Raw genomic sequence first — 20627 nt, 5'->3', positions numbered from 1 at the left:
CCCTTCTCCTCCAGCCTCTCTCTGGTTCTCTTCTCGGTCCGCCAAGTTGGCTCTAGGCCAAGGTCGCTCCCATGACTCCGCCCAGTTCGAGTTCGCTCAGCTCCGCCTCTCTCTCGTTCTCTTCTCTTCCCCTTAGCTCCGCTCCCTGTGCTGTCTCTCCTCCGACTCCAGTTTATCTCTCCCCTCCGCGTTGCAAGGAATCGAAGAGAACAATGTAAATCTCTCTCTCTCTCTCTCCCTGTCTCTTTGTCTTCATGCTTCCGATTAGTTGAGCCCTATGTTTCATGGATACGGGTATCGGATACGATACGGATACGGCGATACGGCTATTTACAAAAATCTAGGATACGATAGGGCAATTATATATACTGTTTTTTATTATTTTAATTATATTATTAATTCAAGTGCATCGGTTACCAACTTATACATGATCAGAAAATTACGAATCATTTAACAACCTATACATTGAAAGTACAAGCAATCAAGGTTCTACCAGCATAACCCTGAACAATTTCCACTTTTCTTCAAGGCCTCAAGGATTGTTTCTCTGCCAGCCTATATAGAAAAATGTGTAGTCACATTAATTAAGCATAACAATATCTAAAAGTACATGCTTCCCAGTTCTCTCTAGGTTTGTCCATTCAAGATTCATATCATGGTCTACATACTTCATTTGTGAATCTGGATTGAGAATTGAATTGCATTACAGGTGCAAAAGTTCATAAACTTATTTTAGGTCATATCTGTACGTTGTATATGGATAATTATTTTTAGATTTTCAGTTAATATGACGAAATAGTGTGTTGAATCATCATGAAATTTGAATCAGCCTAGAATTGCTTGAAATATTAATAGGTTTATCAATTTCCAACAGCTTTGTACCAGTAAGAATTTGTAGCTTTGTACCAGGAAGAAATTATCCAAGTAAGATTAATTCAATTCCTTGCAGCCCACAATTCTACTAATTTGAAAAATAACCAAGGATGTTAATCAAAGATACATCCGTTGTATGAGAAAAATAAGAAGTCTAATTTCAAATTCGGCTTAATATTGTGCCAGAATATATTCATATATGGTTTACTTCTATTAGATTCCCTTGACGGACTCCTTTGACACAATTGCAAATCACAATCTTGAATTGTTGAATTGACTGGAGAGAGGAGACAGACAGCGGAGGAGAGACGGTACCAGTGCCATGTTTTTGTTTATGCAATAGCAATTTCAGATGCTCTATTTGCAGTAATTAAAGAATTGTTTATGTTTTTTTTTTAGACAAATGGATGATATCATGTTAAGATGAAATTGATGATTTGGAGAAAAATCTAATGGATGACTTGGTATTAGAAGAAATCTGTAGCACGTCCAACCTGGAGATAACAATTTGATGCTAGATGAAGTGCAGTGTAGAGGGCAAGAGCACGGTCCAACTTGACATTGGATTAATAATGCATGTGGTATAGTTGTAAGGGTATTTTTGGTATAGTCATAGAAATTGTACTCTTGGTAGTTATAGAAAGGGTAATTTGGGGTAGAGTTAAAGAAAGGGTATTTTTGGGAATATTTTGTAATGTAACATTGGTGAACTTGCTGCTTATGCATTATGGATATTTGAAATTAGATTTTGATGAGTAATGTGATGTTCTTATTTTGTCCAAATTCTTATTTTGATGAGTAATGTAATTAGGTGCTCTAAAATGAAATCAAAACCTGTGCTTTCACCGAAAGCTCTAAAATTAATCGAGGTGTGAAGGTGTTGACATAAATTACCAGTTACTTGATCCAACAGAAATTCGGGATGTATAGCACTGTCAGTCACTTCTCTACTTCTGTTCTTCTTATCTCTAGTTTGAGCTCAATGTTTATATTTAGCTTTTAATTCACCTAATTACAGTTTTCAATTTCATCTTCAATTATGGGAGTTTTTTCATGCCAGAAGGGCTGATCTGAAAGTTCAATTAAATTCTGAGGTTTTTAACATAAGACCTTGTTTTGCTGCAAGGGCTATCCATTCCGACTCATATCACTGCAGAACAAATGAGATGTATGAAACTGTGATCAGATTCTAATTTGTTGACCAAGTTATAATTCTAAAATCAGATTTTGTATTTATGCTGCAAGATATTTTTGTACCGCTATCAAATAAAGCTTAAGCAATTGACAACAAAATACTTAATTGGTTGCAGAATTGACTCCCCAGTCAGATGTTTACTCCCTAGGGATCATAATGAAATTATCTAATTTCATGAATGTAGAGTGTTTGAAATTAAAATGAATTGAAATTGCAATTATCTTATGACACTGTTTGCAATTGCAAAGCCTTTCACCAATGGAGGTGCTCTAATCATTTAAATCAGCGAAGGTCTGAGATAACCTAATTGATTAATACTAATCATTTAAATTATTTATATCAGCAAAGTCTACAAAGGCATTTCCATAACATGACTTGCATAAAATATTAATACTATTCATTAAAATCATTTATTCATTTAGCATCTTTGGTCAATGAAAATAACATAATTAATTAGACAACTAACCTAACTAAACATAAATCAGAGACTGTCTGAGCAGCCAAGGGTATCTAATGAGAGAGAGAGGGACAGACAGAGGGAGAAATGCTAACCAGGGAGAGGCGGTCAGACAGGAGGACGACTATGGGGAGGCGAGTCGTAGCGGTGATGGCGCTGAGGCTGAGGCTGAGAAGGAGATAGGCGCGCTGCCAGTTCGAACGGGAGAGAGAGAGAGAGATATTTCTCCAATCTATTAGATGAGATTGAGCGGAGAGAGAGAGTCGGACATGGTGAGAGAGGGTTTCATTCTCTTCAAACGAGAGAGAAGGTTGGGATTTCAAAAGTAAAACGAGAGACGGAGAAGTGCCGGTGGAAAACGGAAAATCAAAACGGAGCCTGTTTTTTGTTCCGTCAATTCAAATCATCGCCCCATCATGCACAAATCTGGAAGCAAATCCGACGGCTCCTAGATGTAGCAGCAGTTTGCTGAAATGCTGCCAGCAGCAAATTAGTCATACTCATATATATCTCCTTTATATTATGCATCTTAAATTGAATAGGCTGTCCTGAAACTCCAACGGTCGAGATTGATTTATATAAAATCGCATCAGATTTGAACCCTCCAGTTAAATAATTTGCCAACTTTAATTGAATACATCATTTATATATGTAGAAGTCTACATTTAGTTCTAATTGAACCCGCTACATGGATAGCCATACGTATTACCACACTTATTTTTGCTCTACACAGTTGAATTTGAATCAAAGATCGTGCAGATGAAATTAATTTTTCCCTGGAGAAAAACTGAACCCTTCCCGATCGATCCCTTCTTCTTCCAAAGAAAAACTAAACCCCTCTTCTCTCTCGAGAGAGAGAGAGAGATCTCCTCTCTCCTACCTTCCTTCTTCCGCCGCCGCAAATCCTTCGTCCTAAGGAAATAAGATGCCCATCCTTGTCGCCAAGGAATCCACCGATCCGCAATCGATCTGTCATAGCACAACTGTCGGAAGAAGCCCCTGTGCCAACAACCTGCCCCTTCCTCTCCTTGTCGCACTCGGTCGAGCGAGTTCAAATCCGCTACTGACGGGCCAGTCTTACAGGTCGTCCCGCCTCTATTCCTCAAGCAAACCCTAGGCAAGTGATTTGCTTAGAAATGGTTTGAAGATCACGATGAATTGGAGCAGGCTCTCATTATGGTAGTATGTACGTGATATGTATAGTAATATTATGAGTGGCACTGACAAGCTCGAGGTGATATTAATGATATCAAGAAATTGGTTTACATTAGAACTTCTTAATTTTTGTTAGAAATTGACAACAATGTCTTTTCCTGAGTCATGTACGTGTTAGAAAGGAAGGTATTTTGGGCATTTTAGAAAGATAGCCTTTTCTGGTTGATTCTTTAATTGCATTTTAGTAACAAGAGATTTTTTAGATTAAATCTTTAATTGCATCTCTTGTAGATTTTTCTATGCCTCAAGTGCGTGCATCTACCTGGAGTTCAAGCAATTGGAAACTAATGTCAGCTTGAAGGAATCAGATGCCTGGCCCGCTGAGGTGTCTATTATTTCCATGTCTAGGTTTTCTTTTCTTTTCTTTTTTATTAAAAACTCTTAGCACCAACTTATTACCTTTTAACTCAGTATATATGGCTTTCTGTTTGTTGCAATGTAGCCTCAAGATGCATATGGATTGGAGAAACTGGTAACCGAGGAATTGTGCAAGCAACACTAAGGATTTCGGCACTGAATGCCGTGTCGGTCATTTCCATAACATTTACGTCCCGTTCAACACATGGAAAGGTAAATTCAATATTTCATGCATATTTCACAATTGTCATTACAAGTTTCCTTTTTTCTAAAATATTTATTTTCTAAAAAATCCCTCTCTTTTTCTAAAATATTTATGGCAGTGATCTGACTCTTGTTAATTTTTTAATCTTTGCTTGATTTCAGGCCAGAACATTCGTAATTTGTAAACTGGTGAAGGATGGTTTCATCATCGCTCAGGTTGTGGATTTCAGCACCCAATTTTCAAGTTTGACTGTGCCAAATTATCTATTCTTATTGTTTCAAAATAAGATGTAGAAATTGGTAAAATCTCTACTGTCAATCTGGGCACTTATACTGCTAACGTTCAAATCTCTATTGCCAATCTCTATTGGTAAAATCTCTATTGTCAATCTGGGCACTTATACTATATATTATCCATAGGCTGAAAATAGAAATGATTTCATAACTTTAGCTTTAAATTTTGATCCAAATTAACTAAGGGATAACCAGGCTTCTCTAAATTCAATCCATACACACTTATAAGATTATATGTTTGTCCAACCCGAAGTTAAATAAAATTTGTGCATGTGCTGCAAGGGTTTGATTAATTATTCACAATTTGTTTCAATTAACTTATAGGGCTTTTATCCGGATTATGTTTTGGGTGTCCGTATTATGTCTAATAATTTTGCTACAAATCAAACCCTCCTTGCTGGAATTTAGGTTCTGTACACAACTCTACAAGGAATTTGGTTCCTGTTACAGCTTAGTCAGGCTTTGTAGTAAGCAGCTGATCGATATGCTTGGTGGTGTTAACTGTTAACTTGATTGATGAACTAAAAGGTACACTACAGAAAGAAGTCTGTGAGAAAAGGCACGGCTAAAAGCAGTTCAGCGCATGCCCGTGTTGCAGCTAACAAGGTTTGTCATGAATGCAAAGCAAAGTAACTGTTAAGAAACTTTACAAGGGATCTATGCCCACCTATGCTCACTGACATGGGGGTCCTTGGTGATTCATCAGATGGTGACCACCTGGTAAACATTTCTACATTGGACATAACCGTATTTGCTTTTCTTTTTTTTTAATACTTTGAATAAATAAATTTTCAACAAAAGAAAATGCCAGAAGTAACCCTGCAGTGAAATCAAATATAGTAATGCCAAAAGTGTTTGCTTTGATGTCTTATTTTGATGTCAGGTTATGGAGTTTGGAATAAATTTCTTGGCAGGAGATGACATGAGTGCGGTTCTTCAAGCAACACTGAGGAAAAGTACAGGTTTCAGTATGACAGCAAACATACATATTACTGGTATAATAAAAAAATAGAAGCTTGGTCATAATAAAAAATTTAAGCTTCTACACAGGTGCACCTAACCATTCATCTTGTTTGTACCAACATGTCCTTAATTTGTACCAGCAATGGGAAAGGAGCATCGGGTGATTTCTACCTATCTAAAAAATATTCTAAAAATCTATAAAATTTGGTCTCCAAGTACATATCCATACGGAGATTATGTGAAAATAGTAAAAATTATCCCAAAGAAGAAGTATTTTATGCCTTCTCTCCTTTTATTGTTTGATTGATTTTCATCAAGATCCTTGGTCACAATTTTTTTTCCAATTGAACCAGCTGCAGACTGCCTGATTAATTATTTTTATTTGCAAAAAGTCAGCAAATCTTGTTACTTTGGTTGAGATTTGAAACTAACCTGACAATTTTTTTTTTAAAATATGAAGTAACCAGCATGTTCGGATGGAGACTGCATTGTGCACTTGGCTGGCTTAGATAACAAGAGAGGGTGGTGGGCATTAAAATTACTTCAAGATGTGTAAACTGGACTGTGATTGCCAATAGACAGTAAGCTGGCGTGCATGCATGCATCCTAACCCGTTCCTTTCAAATTTAATAGTACATGCATGTAAGATACCAGCATGTTGCCACATGGAGGTTTTGTTTGGTGAGCCGCAATACATTTATATGACAATTCATTTTGGCATTATAAAACAGTCTGATGTTAATAGAAACATTTGAAGTATAATTTTCTATTTCTATTTTGAGCCCATAGATTACTTATAAATGCATACAGAGATATCTCTCTTTTCTTTCTCCATTTTTATGATCCTTATTATAATTAGTAGAGAAGGATATTTGATAACAAGTTATCTGATTTTTGGTGATTTTTTTCTTCATTTTCTTATTCTCTTCTTCATATATCTATGTTGTTGTTTTTTTTTCATTGTTGAATAATTATTCTTTTTATTAGTCTATTTTTTACAAAAAATATGTCATTTTGTATGATAATATTTTTGTCTTATAATCTATCCCGTTGCAACGCACGGGCACGATACTAGTATATATATATAGAGATAGGCTAATGTGCTTCCATAAGCACTTGGTCCGAAGTGCTGCCACCCCATTTTCGATTTTTCAAAATTCAAAAAGTCGATCCGAACCATTCATCTTGTTCTCCATATTAATATCTGCTTGGAGACCAAATTTTACATTTTTTGGAATTTTTTTGCTATTTATTAAGCCACTTTGAAAATCGCTGATCCAACGGTGGCTTGCCAAACAGTAAAATCAGGGGTTCACCGTTGGATTAGCGATTTTCAAAGTGGCTTAATAAATAGCAAACAAATTCCAAAAAATGTAAAATTTGGTCTCCAAGCAGATATTAATATGGACAACAAGATGAACGGTTCGGATCGACTGTTAGGATTTTGAAAAATAAAAAATGGGGTGGCAGCACTTCGGGCCAAGTGTTTATGGAAGCACATTAGCCTATCTCTCTCTCTCTCTCTCTCTCTCTCTATATATATATATATATATGAGATGGAATTGTCAAAACCTGATAACATTCTTCTTGATGCAAACTTCTGTACAAAATTGCAGACTTCTTATTGATACTTGTTCACAAGTATTGGTCTTGGTGTTAGGCATGTCTTAGAACCTGAAACAATTCACAGGTATTGATATTAATCAGAGAATTTTCAATGCTTTGTTTATGTTATTTGCTTAGTAGTACATATTGGTTTACATGCTTTACTTGTTCACATGTACTGTTCTTGGCACATTCTGCACAAATGAAAAAAAAATGTGATGGGAGACGCCCTCGGGTATTAGTACAAATTTAGAGTTGTAAATTTCGTGCTCGGGGACGCGCTTGGGGATTGGTTCAAATTTAGAGCTGTAAATTTTTGCTCGGGGACGAATTCGGAGATTCGTTTTTGTTTTAAAAAATGAAAATTTAACTCATTTACAATAAAAGTTAAACACTTGAATACAGTTGATTAAACGTTTTCCTTTATATGTTTAAATTATACGATTATTTCGCTGCATTTGGCTATGCTTTTGTTAATTTTTTTTAACAAAGCGTTTTTCTCTTCATACAGTGAAATTTTATACAATAAAAAAAAATTGATAATGTTATTGCGTTGTCGCCGACATTCTAGAAGGTTGGGGGACGCAGACTGGTACTTTGTTTGAAGTACAATTATCAGCTTCCTTTGTTTAAAGATGTACAGTATAATTTTTTTGAATGGTCCAAAAAGAAAAAAAAAATCCCCAAATCTAAATCTAATTTTTTTTTTGTGGTAAATTCTGTGCAAGAAAATTATTATAAAATCCCCTAATTTACGTTGATACTTGATATTGATATGTCGAAAGGATTATAAAAATGTGCATCACATTACACGATTGCCAACTACTCGTTGCTTTTTAAATATTTTTGTTATCCTAAATGGATCTCATACCAACTTTTTGGCAACATATCACGATTCATGACAGATCCTTTTCTTATAAATTGCGCGTCGTGTTTCTAACTCAACATTAATTACAATTAACAAACTCAAATTGTGATCACGTGTGCATGTACGTCAAAATTTCAATAGTTTATAAAATGATAAAAGCACAAACTAATTACAGCCAATCCTTGAAATGGTGACAGCTAACAAATTCTTTGGTTCAGGAATATAATTACAAAGTTTGGTTGGCGTTTAGACATTTTAATATTCATAAATTTGAAAAATAACAATCTTTTACGAGTTAGATAAAAGATCATATTTATCGCATTGTCACACATGATGAATGGTAATTTTTTCAAGTAGGACTTATTTGAAAAATTAAGAAATAACATTAGAATAATACTATTTTGTTGGGATAAGAATAATTGTTTGATATATTAATCGAAATAATAAAATTGTGATTTGTACAATAATATTTATTAATAAAAACAACCATAGTGACAATAATGATAAGATAATATTAATTACAGTAACATTAATAATTATTATTATTTAAATAGTAATGACGATAACCAAATAACATAAATATAATTATCGCTATTGTTTTCTAAATAATTATTGCTTTTCTGAACGTGTATATGTCATGCCATCCATTTTCCTTAAAAGAGATATAAAAAAATAAAGGGATGGACTAACAGTACCTCCATATCAATCCCCTAAACGTCTCTCGCACTAAAAGACAAACAACTTTTGACAGGGGACCACTAACTGACTCCAACATCTGATATGGGGGTATTTATACTCTGAGTTAATAGTCAAAACGTATAGTATTCATACCTACGAATGTATAATATTCATACTTATTATCAGAACCATTTGTCATATGTAAACACAAGCTGGAGGGGACCAGTAACAACCAGGGGGACCGTTGACGTCTTGTGACAGCCTGGATTGGGGACCGCAACCGTCTGAAAGCGACATTTGCCAAGATTGGGGACCACTACAGTGAATCTATATATTATTTATATCTAACTAAAGAAGTATTCATATCTAAACAAATGAAGTATTCATATCTAAACAAATGAAGTATTCATACTGACGATTACGAAGTATTCATACATGTTTGAAATAATTTATACAATTCAAAGTTAGACCCTTCTTCTTGAACACCTCGTCTAAGAAATATTCATATCTAACAACATGAATGCATATTTAACAAATGAAGTATTCATATCTAACTAATGAAGTATTCATACATGTTTGAAATAATTTATACAATTCAAAATCAGGCTCTTCTTCTTGAACACCTCTTCTAAGAAATATTCATATCTAATGACATGAATGCATATCTAACAAACGAAGTATTCATATCTAACAAATGAAGTATTCATACATGTTCGAAATAATTTATACAATTCAACATTCAAAAGTCAGATTCATCTCTCTCACCCCACCTCTTCCAAGAAATATTTATATCTAACATGAAGTATGCATATCTAACAAATAAAATATTCATATCTAACTAATAAAATATTCATATGTTCCACTGTGACAACCTTCGCTGGGCTAGCATGGACCCCCTCAAATGGTGCACCACGCTCTCCCCGCCGAATCTCGACGGTGCACCACTCTCTCCTCGCCGGATCTCGACGGTGCACCATGCTCTTCTCGTCGAATCTCGACGGTGCACCATGCTCTTCTCGTCGAATCTCGACGGTGCACCACACTCTCCTCGCCGGATCTTGACGGTGCACCACGCTCCCCTCGTCGGATCTCAACCGCCATCACAACCATCAGCGTGGGTAGCTGGTGGCGAGCAGTAGAGGAGAAGAACAGAGTGGGTTTTGAGTTGTGTTGAATATTTTTTTTCTTTCTAAGAGAAGATTGAAGAGGGTGGATTTTGACCACGTGGGGGAACAAAAAAAGAAGGTTATTAGGGGGACAGATAAGGGACAGATTCAAGGGGGACAACATCTTTACTCAAAAATAAAAAGTAGAATTTCCCTATTGACCAAAGTCTTACTTGTTGGAAATTATAAAGGTCAAACAATTATGTTTTATCTAGAGATCAAACACTTACATCTCATTTAGGGGTCAAACACTTACATCTCAGGGAAGAAGAAACAATCCCCACCTTAACCTAAGAACCGTCATATGCCAAAGAGACTCAAAACATAATCTTAAGTGCATAATACAATACCTGATTCAATGTCGTTTGTCATGGAATAACCAAAGCCTTTGGAGGAGCAACAACTGTCTCCGTGAGCGCGAGACAAGACTCTAGATGCCAAGTTTTCCTTCTCGCCCTTTTGGTTGAATCGTGGATTAAGTCTTCCAAAGCAACAAGATTCGCCCTTGAGAAATCATCTCCAAATTTCTAATAGATTTATCATCTCAATTCTTTGATGGTGGAAGAAAGAAGAAGACACTCAAAATTATGTATAAAATAACCTCTCTTCAGAATTCTAAGTTGAGTTGGTTATGTCTTGGGGACCTATCCTTATATAGTTTTACGCATCTGGCAGCGCGAGTGCGGGTGCACTGGTCCGCACTGGGTTAAGACGCGTCCAAATAACTGCTTTTCTTTTAGCCCCAAATTTTGCCTAAGTCCTGAGTGTGTTCGCATTAGGCTCAGACTTTTCTGCACTGAACTTCAGAAAAATCACCTAAGTCCTGAGTGCGTCCGCACTGGGATCCAGTGCGTCTGCACTAGGTTCGGACTTTTTTCTGTGTTGTCCTAAAGTTTCCAAAAAATTGGCTAAGTACTGAGTGCGTTGGCAATGGACTCAGTGTGTCCGCACTCAGGGTCAAAATAGCAGTTTTCTTAATTGTAAATCTCAAAATCAGTCCATCAATGATTTGATCTTTGCCTAAATTGTTTTACATATTTATAGAACACATCCTATTTAATACATAAATTGTCTAATATCTTAATTACATATTAGATCACTTAATTGTGATAACCTTATATGATAGTAAACAATTCATAATTATATTATGTATATGCTCAACCTTGGATTAAGATCCAACACTACTATGATTAAAAAAAAAGAAAAAAAAGGGGTGTGATTGCATTACTAACAATGTTGTTTTCCACATGTTTGCTAGAATAGTTTATTAGTATATTCTAGTACATCCTCTACTTCGCTTTTGGTTATCGTTCGCGTGTTATTCTGTTATTCTACTATACAAGCCTGTGTATTTTGTGATATTTTTAAAAGGGTTTTGCATATTAGAGTTCTCTTTTATTGAAGGGGTAAATTTTATTATTAACAAACTTATTCAACAACCATGCATAACAACTAAATATATAGTTAAGAAAAAAATTAAATTCGATACAATTTATGTATAACAACTAAATTTTACTATTAACAAACTTATTTTCTCTATACTTCAAATAAATTGCAAATCAAATTCAATACAATTTAATATTAATATGTCATCTATCAAAGTGGTTCGGAAAAATAGGAATTCAAATGATATAAATATCTGTTGTCAAATAAATTTAATTTTCAAAGGTATCAAATACCTCGTGTAATGGGTACAGTGGTATTGCTGTTTTCACGTCTAATTGTTTTCCTTTTGGATCACGACAGCGTTGTTTAAATGTTAATTATTTGATTAGTACGCATGATAAAGTAGGATAAAATACACTCAAACGTGGGTGGAAATTATTAGAAGAAAGTCTTCATTAATTAGTTAGAATATATTTCTTAAAAAAAGAAAGAAATATTGAATTGAAAATTAAATCGTATTATGATTATGATTATGATGGAGTTTAAGGTAAACAAACTGAAATTGTATTTTATTATTGGTGGTCTCCGAAATCTACACCTAGCGGATTCCATCTTATTTTTTTGATAAAAAAAACAATTATTTCTATTTCCGAAGAATTAAACTTTTCATTTCTAAAAGACAATCCAATTAAATCATTGACCGAAGCATGTTATTGTCAGCTCGTTCATTTCTTTTTATAAAAAATAGATCTGCATCTACACGTTGCCATGTTAGGTTGTTTACAAACAAACTGTGGTTGGTTTGATGATTGCAGCATCTCTTCTCTTGTACGGGGGATTTTCAAAGCAAAATTGTCTAATTAATCGTGGCTAGGATTAGGATATCGCAACTTACAAGTGGATGCGTGTGCGTGAGCAGCATGACATGAATTTTTTTTTTCCTTCATAGTTTTCACAAAAAAACCATTAAAATTTAAGAAAAAGACAAGAATCAGAAACTAATCGATGTTTATACAAAAAAAAAAAAATGGATGTTCCTTGGCCCTTGGGTAATCAATAAATATTTATATATAAAAACATAAACAAAAGTACAAAAGTACTAAAAAAATAAATTTATACGCGTATTGAGAGAGTAGTGTTATGCAAATGGGTCAGTTCGGTCTGATTCAAAATCCTCAGTCCATGGGTCTTCTCGGTCTACGAGTTTGTACGGTTTGAATTAGACAATTCAAATCCGCGGATGGTCCGGTCCGGTCCGATTCTAAACTGACCGGTCATTTTCAATACATTAATTGAGAGAGAGAGGTTAAGGTATCCTGACAGCATATGTCAAGATCACTCAAAAGTCAAAAGTCAAAAGAGAGGGATGGGGGAATTTGGACGGTCACTATTGATTTAATTGGAAGGCCGTTATTCGCTCATAAAGTTTTATAACAAAATTATTCTTCTAATTATACATCTACCATGTTAAATTAGCGAGAATTAATTTTAAACCAAATAGGAAACACTTCCTCATCCTATTTCTCACCGGTTTGGGTATTTTTCAAAATTCCGCTGAAAAGTTGGTAGAATTTTATTTTTTTAATTTTTTTGGATATTAATAAAAATTTCGGCTTTAAAAGATCGTGTTTAAATATTTCAGTTAAAAAGATTGACAAATCTATTTTGACTTCAAGCAAAGCAGCGCAGCGCACCGGTTTTATTGATCGTGATGCACTGAAATCAAAATAGATCTGTCAATTTCTTTAACTGAAATTCAAATTCTTAAGGACGATCTTTTTAAGATCCAGCGTTTCTAATTTGATCGACGAATTGTAACGGACAAAACCTTTATTATTTTCACAAATTCTCCTTTCAGATCCGAACTGACAAGCAGAGCAAATTGTCAAAATTATTGAAGTTGAATTACGGACAATTTATCAATTTATTAAGAGTACATCATTCGAATAAAGGGTAAAGGACAAGTGGAAGAATAAAGAAGAGTAACGATATGTCCGTGTAGGTTCGCAAATCTATACAAAATAAATAAATAAATAAATGGCGTAATGATAAATAACACCATCTCTAGCCAATGTTATCAGAACCGAACCGGGCATCAAACCGCTAAAGCTTCGGTTCAACCGGTGGTTCAACCGGTTCAATTGCTGACTTTTTAATTACTTATATATTTATGATATATATTGTACAAATAAATATTTTTTTATACAGTGAAGACATACATATTTAATAATAATTATAAATTTATAGATTAATTAAAATTTTATCCCCCAAAATATAATAAAATTACTTTTTTTTATCAACAAATGACAGGTTTTTTTTTTTGGAAAAATATAACATCCCACTATTTTAAATGTGTATGATAAGTTTACTAAGTTATAAAGATATATGAATGTATAACTTTTCAGTACCAAATTTCATAAAAATATAATTAATAAAATAATAATTATTATTGTTTTAAGATATGTATATAAATAATTGTAGTGTATGCTTCATTGACTTATTTATAATATTTAAAATACAAGGGGTCTTTTATAAAAAATATATGAGATAAAAAGTAGTACTAGACTACTAGTACTGGTGACAAAAGATCACACCCCTGTTAAACTAGAGGGTCTTTTGCTCTCTCTCTCTCCTCGTTATGCGTGAAAAAGTGAAACATGCTTAAAACCGGGTTTTTTTTTCTATGATTGGTTCACGGTTTTTGAATAAAAACCGGTTAATTAATCCGGTTTTTTCGGTTCAACTTCAGAAGTGATATTTCAATCGAACCAAACCGGATAGGTGACCGGTTCCGGTTTTTTTCGGTCCAACCGACCGGTCCGGTCCGGTTTTAATAACACTGCCTCTAGCACCCGAGATTTTTTTAGTTACCAATTATTAGAATGAATACATTACCACTATTTACTTCAAAATTAAAAAAAACACCACCACCGCACCGCGCAAGCCCAGCTGGCACATCAGATTTGACGGATGTGTCGGCCCAATTTGGTACGCAAAGTTCAATTTAGAGTATCTGAAACTCTTGGAGTTTCTAATCTGATGTGACAATTTATAAACCAGTTTCAGATATGCAGATAGATTTCTTATTTAGTAATTTTGCTCCAAAGTTTCTTAATAAGAAATCGTTTATAAACTCTGATGTAGCCAAATAATTAGCTGAAATTCTTTTCTCCTGTAATTTATTTGCTGATGTGGCAATTAAAAAACTCTAATTTTAGTTTCAGGGATGTGGAGGTTTAGAAACTTTTAGGGACAAAATTTCTAAAAATTAGTTAACAATTATTTAGAAACTCCAAGAGTTTCAGGGATGTAGATGCTCTTAGGCATCAACTTTTTTTTAAGTGTTATGTTCTTTTTGTGTTTTAAATTTTTGTACTAAGTATTTTTTATGTACTATTTTGTTTTGTTTTGTAGTATTTAATATTAGATGGAGAAATTGTAGAAAATAAAACACACATGTTTAACAAATAAAAGATTGTACTAAGTTTGAACTAAAAATTACTATAATAAATTATATACACAATCTGAACATCATTTTGCACTAAATAAGTTAGTGTGCAAATTACTACAAATTATACGCAGGATTCTACTTGTGCACTAGCCAATTTAGTGCGCCAGTCCAACTTGCATAGTTGGTAAAATCTAAATTTTGATGCATTAAGTGATAATGTATTAATTTTGAATTATTATGATGGTAACTAAAAAATTTCGGCTCTAACACACAGAATCCTCTTGCTCCGCTGTCAAGAATAATAAACTATTTTGTTTGTAATGATGGCTGACAGTGACATATGTCTATGTGAAGTTGCCATAGATGCTACTTCGTCTCAAAATTAAGAAAAACAAAGTACGTTTTCATCTCTAACCAAATCACATTTAATTTTAAAAATTAGCAGTATAGTTGAAAAGATTTATACTTGAGATGAGATGTGCTTTTTGGAAACTGAAAAATGTCATCCATTCTCAGTTTTCGAAATGGTAGCATCTTTTAGTCCCCGTTCTATTTTATTTCACAATTTTTTTTGCTGCTGTGTCAGAAAAATATAAGTAGGGCACAAGAAAAGAATGTACTTTTATTTTTCAAAAATTCGTTTGTTATTTCTTAAAAAAATTAACTTTTATTAGCTGTTGAACCAGCTTCCATCTTTAGTTTTTACTTTGACTTTCCCCACTACCCAACTAGAAATTTTGTGTAAATCATATGAAATAGTCATTTTTGGTGATGCGCACAAGTAATTTGGCTCCACATATTTGCCCGCTTAATAAAGAAAATTTGACAGTTTAAAATTCCTATATTAGGATTATTTCAAAATTTAAATTTTTTGAAAAAATAACGGAAAAATCTTTGCTGTACGACACGTGTCATGTATCTCTTTATGGGTCGTATAATCCTCGGTACATTCTGTTTCAAACAAACGGCGAACGTCCTCCCCCTGCAATAGCTGACTGCACCTGGAACATAGAGAGTAATAACTGATACGTACTTAATACTCTGTTTCCCAGTGATAAGCGACGTAATACTCAATTAAAGATGCTTTTTGCTTGTGAACCAAACCCAGCGAATATTTCAATCGATCCTCTCTCCGTCTCCCTCAACAAGTCAATCTCTTCGAAAATTAATTTCTACGAACTTGGTGCACATTACATGCACAGTCCATATTTGATTATATCATTTGTGGAACCCACAATTCATCCTAATGTTTCCAAAGTACATACATTTAGTCCATAGAAGGTGCACGTAATAAATACAGGAAGCTTCTCACCATTCGCTTATAAAATGCTGGCGCATCGATTCCTACCATCAGCTCACTCTTGATTCCCGATCGTTTCATCTTATTTCGTTCCTTCGAAGCCTCTCGATCTCTTCATCTGATCTTTTACCTCATCTCACTCTGTCATGGCTGCTGTTGCTACCGACGTAAAGCTCGATGCTCTCCGCCCCGCTGTTGCGAAGCTCGATCAGATCAGGTTCGCCGTTTCTTCTTGCTGCTTCCTTCTATTTAGATCTTTCTTGTACATGTTATATGCCTTAACTCGAGGATCAGATTTGTCGTGATCTTAATTTATCTTTTTATTTCACTTTATTGTTTATCAGCGAGAATGAGAAGACCGGATTCATCAATCTCGTTAGTCGCTACTTCAGGTAGATCCGACGATTCTGAATTGTTTAAATTTCTATTCGTCTGCGTTTTCTTTTCCCTCCATTTTTTTAATTGGAGCATATTATTCTCCAGTGGTGAGGCCGAGCAGATTGAATGGAGCAAGATCCAGACTCCGACTGATGAAGTGGTTGTGCCGTACGACACCCTTGCCCCTGCTCCAGAAGGTTCGATTTGAGAATTACTCTCGATAATATCTTACGATTATTAATTGTTTTTCCTTTTCTAGCTGAGTCTGAATAGACATATTTATCTGAAAGTGTTTGATAAAAAAAAATCTTCTAGTTTTAGACCATGATTCATTATGCAATCATTTTTTTTTTAGCTTATTTTTTAAGCCCTGGCTTTCGATTTTTGATCGACTCTACCGATCTGATCTGAAAAAAAAAATGATTGTCTGATTAGCTGTTACTTTTTTTTATATCTTTGGAGTGTAGATCTCGAGGCCACAAAGAAGCTTCTGAACAAACTTGTGGTGCTTAAGCTCAATGGAGGCCTTGGGACCACTATGGGATGCACTGGACCCAAGTAAGTGAAACATTAATTTCAGTTGCTAGCTATCTTGATCCATGGAACTCAATAGTCATTTTGAATAGTTACACAAAACTATTTTAAATTGAAAGGAAGCAATCTTCATTTGGATTCTATAATTTGCTTTGGATTATTGCTCTATCTGTACGTACCAAAGATGCAGTGCTTCAACTAGGACTTTAATTAGCTAGGAATTTGATTATGTAAAGCACCTCTGATTGGCTACACATTAAGCTTAAGTTCCAATACATGCAAAGGTAGAGTAGTTTCCCCTTACTAAAATAATACTCTTAAGCTGTAATATAAACTCTGAATCCTGATGACTTTTTTAATCCATATCTATCTGTGCAGATCTGTAATTGAAGTTCGTAATGGCTTCACATTTCTTGATTTGATTGTTATTCAAATTGAGGTAACTTCTACGGTTTTGATTAATTGCATGTCTAGTTTTTCTTTGTTATATCAGAACTAAATTCTGAAAATATTCTCTGCAGTCTCTTAACAAGAAGTACGGATGCAATGTCCCCCTGCTACTGATGAACTCTTTCAATACTCATGATGATACTCAGAAGGTAAAATTACTGACATAATCAATTTTATGGTAATTCCTTATAGCTGATTTGTTGTTCCTCACTTCCTGCTTTTTTTTTTGGTTAGATTGTGGAGAAATACACCAACTCTAACATTGAAATCCACACATTTAACCAGGTTTGTACTGCATATGCTCAAATTTTTGTCTTAATCTTTTCTTTTCCTTTTTTTTTTCTTTAATTTTTTTTTTGGTGGTCTATCTTGTGGTTTTATAAGTACAATGCATATTAAGAGATGTTAAACTTTTCAAAATAGTTCTAACAAAGCTTGTTTCTCCTTTTACAGAGCCAGTATCCCCGTATAGTTGTTGAGGACTTTTTTCCATTGTCATCAAAGGGTGTTACCGGAAAGGATGCCTGGTTAGTATTATGATTTATTCCTTTTCTTTCCAAAGTATGCAATTTACAAGATGTATTGGCGATTAATTGTAGTTTTAGTTATTTGACTTGAAATGGAGCTTCAGAATCCCTTCTTTCATAGACTTCTGATTGCCAAAATCAAAAGTAATTTATACAATGTTCTTACATTGGATTACCAGAAGATACTTTTGATGGTAATTTGACATATATAAACTCGTTATGAAATTTCTTGTTTTAGACCATTTATGTCCCTTGGAAAACCAAAGTAAAGAAAAGTACTGGTGGTGCATATGTTTCTGATACTTTTCTGTACTTAATTCAATGTTTAGGTACCCTCCTGGCCATGGTGATGTGTTCCCAGCACTGTCAAACAGTGGCAAGCTTGATGCGATGCTTTCACAGGTATGGTGGCTTGGGCAACAATTTTTTTTTTTACTAAATACATGTACAAACACTGTAGCTTGACATTATAAGTCGATCCTTTGGCAGGGCAAGGAGTATGTTTTTGTTGCTAACGCAGACAACTTGGGAGCAATAGTTGACCTAAGTATGCTTCTTAACTGTTTTATCCGCTCAGTTTCAATTGGCATGAAGTACTTTTGGCTAATTGTTTGCTGTATTTTTTACTAAATCCTGCAGAAATCCTGCATCACCTGATTACCAACCAGAATGAGTACTGCATGGAGGTATACAAATATATATATATATTTTTTTGTTAGCTTGAAGGTTTAAGAAATTGAATTATAAGTTATGTCTTTCTGTACCTTAGGTTACTCCCAAAACTTTGGCTGATGTAAAAGGTGGAACCCTCATCTCATATGAAGGAAGAGTTCAGGTACAGTTCCTCTCGTTTGAAAATTCTTGCCAAAATTAACTTTAGCCTTATTTTTAAGTAAAATTACAATTATTGGGGGTTCCCTCTAAAGTTTCCTTTTATGCAATCTTTTGCAGCTTTTGGAGATTGCACAAGTTCCTGATGAACATGTAAGTCTAAATCAAGATAATAATTATCAAGTTGCTTTTCATTATCTTGATATAAACTAGCTTGTTGAATACCGACTGACATTTAACTCTTAAATTAGGTTAACGAGTTCAAGTCGATTGAGAAGTTCAAGATTTTCAACACCAACAACTTGTATAGCCCTTTATATTGCTACTTCCCACTTGTCAATTGAAATTAACCTCTCATTTCTAACTGTAGCTTATTCATATAATAGGTGGGTGAACTTGAAGGCTATTAAGAGGCTTGTTGAAGCTGATGCTCTTAAAATGGAAATCATCCCCAACCCTAAGGTACTTCCCTTTTTAATGCATGTGTTGTTTTAAATTGGTTCATTATAAATGTTGATCTCATTAAGTTAGAAATATAATTTTTAGGAAGTTGAGGGTATCAAGGTCCTTCAATTGGAAACTGCAGCTGGTGCTGCAATTCGGGTACATTTTAGACCTTGTTTTGTAATTTTCTAGTGATACTATTACTTCTTTCTTATTTTTTTTTTCTTTATCATGTTTAACTCTCTTTACTTTGAACCAGTTCTTTGACAATGCAATTGGTGTCAATGTGCCCCGTTCCCGCTTCCTTCCAGTAAAAGCTACCTCAGATTTGCTGCTCGTGCAGGTTTAACTATACACAATAATTATGAATATATTATGTTACCAGATTGATCTTTTGCTAATAATATGAAATTGTTCTTGTGCAGTCTGATCTGTACACATTGGTTGATGGCTTTGTTACTCGCAATCCAGCAAGAGAGAATCCTGCAAACCCCTCAATTGAATTGGGTCCCGAGTTCAAGAAGGTAGGGGTCTGATTTATTCATTCTGTATTCTTTTTAGTGTAGAGAACTGTGTAATATCTTTAATGTTCTCCTATTTTTCTGATAATTTCCTTTGCTTTCTTCAAGGTGGGTAACTTTCTCAGCAGGTTCAAGTCTATCCCCAGCATAATTGAGCTCGACAGCTTGAAGGTTTCTGGTGATGTCTGGTTTGGTGCTGGTGTTGTTCTCAAGGTAATTTAATAATTTACAGTGAGGCCCCTTTTAAGCTCAAATTATATTTACAATTTTGGAATCCCAGTTTACATTTCTCAATCATCTTCTTACTATGGGTGTAACATTATGTTTAATATTTTAAAGGGCAAGGTGACCGTCACAGCCAAGGCGAAGTTGGAGATTCCAGATGGCGCTGTTATTGAGAACAAGGTTAGATAAATTGTCAAAATTTATTTCAGTTCATCCACTTTTTTGTGGGTTGCAAAATTTACATCAATGAAAATTTGTATTTGTTAATGTTTAGGATATCAACGGCCCTGAGGATCTGTGAGTGTGTTTAGGATATCAACGGTCCTGAGGATCTGTGAGTGTGTTTCCGGCTCCAATTTTGTTTTAACAGAAGTCGATGAGATAATTACTTTTTCTTTTGTATTTTGCCATTTTAGCATTTTGATGATAATTTTAAACCTGTGGTTGTTGCTGCTTGTGTACTGATGGCAACTCAGCTGTACTTGGTTATAGTATCTATCGTATATTTCCTTTTTTTGTTTGAATTTTGTGACTTCGTGTTCTTAAGTTTACAAACCAAATACAAATTGCACAAAATTTATATTCATGCAAGTTGGTGCAAATTCTCTATTTTATGTTACAAACAGATGCTTAAATTATCAAATAGATATTACGTGAAAAGAAATCTGGAAAAATAAAATTCAGATTTGATGATGACAACTTCTC

At 34.3% G+C, this 20627-nt stretch overlaps 1 protein-coding gene and 3 long non-coding RNA genes across 6 annotated transcripts; 3 read left to right on the top strand and 1 right to left on the bottom strand.

The window, feature by feature from the left end:
- Positions 1-1656, top strand: LOC144550615 (uncharacterized). The gene is made up of 2 exons (XR_013510519.1): positions 1-214; positions 1273-1656. It is a non-coding gene; the product is annotated as an uncharacterized LOC144550615 (long non-coding RNA).
- Positions 243-2834, bottom strand: LOC144550616 (uncharacterized). The gene is made up of 3 exons (XR_013510520.1): positions 2621-2834; positions 1984-2023; positions 243-555 (listed from the first exon to the last, which is right to left on the bottom strand). It is a non-coding gene; the product is annotated as an uncharacterized LOC144550616 (long non-coding RNA).
- Positions 2835-3687: 853 nt separating this feature from the next.
- Positions 3688-6414, top strand: LOC144550614 (uncharacterized). The gene is made up of 6 exons (XR_013510518.1): positions 3688-4065; positions 4183-4310; positions 4464-4517; positions 5124-5315; positions 5479-5590; positions 6019-6414. It is a non-coding gene; the product is annotated as an uncharacterized LOC144550614 (long non-coding RNA).
- A 9622-nt stretch (positions 6415-16036) lies between these two features.
- Positions 16037-20446, top strand: LOC144546784 (UTP--glucose-1-phosphate uridylyltransferase). 3 transcript variants are annotated; one of them, XM_078295355.1, is made up of 22 exons: positions 16037-16229; positions 16357-16404; positions 16496-16587; positions 16858-16948; positions 17303-17363; positions 17446-17523; positions 17609-17659; positions 17828-17901; positions 18231-18303; positions 18391-18448; positions 18541-18587; positions 18671-18736; positions 18853-18885; positions 18984-19036; positions 19119-19194; positions 19279-19335; positions 19436-19519; positions 19602-19700; positions 19806-19910; positions 20037-20102; positions 20197-20223; positions 20262-20446. In XM_078295355.1, exons 1-21 carry the CDS (start codon positions 16159-16161, stop codon positions 20221-20223), a joined length of 1410 nt encoding a protein of 469 aa, XP_078151481.1. In that variant the 5' UTR covers positions 16037-16158; the 3' UTR covers positions 20262-20446. The 3 variants fall into 3 exon arrangements, with proteins under 3 accessions (XP_078151481.1, XP_078151465.1, XP_078151475.1); XM_078295339.1 differs by lacking the exon at positions 20197-20223 and having other exon boundaries at positions 20234-20446; XM_078295349.1 differs by having other exon boundaries at positions 20197-20446.
- The last annotated feature ends 181 nt before the right edge of the window (positions 20447-20627 follow it).

This window comes from Carex rostrata, chromosome 2 (assembly GCF_964058835.1).
Source record: "Carex rostrata chromosome 2, lpCarRost1.2, whole genome shotgun sequence".
NCBI lineage: Eukaryota > Viridiplantae > Streptophyta > Magnoliopsida > Poales > Cyperaceae > Carex > Carex rostrata.
The sequence above is the reverse complement of the archived record's forward strand: the minus strand, read 5'-3'. Positions and strand labels throughout refer to the sequence as shown.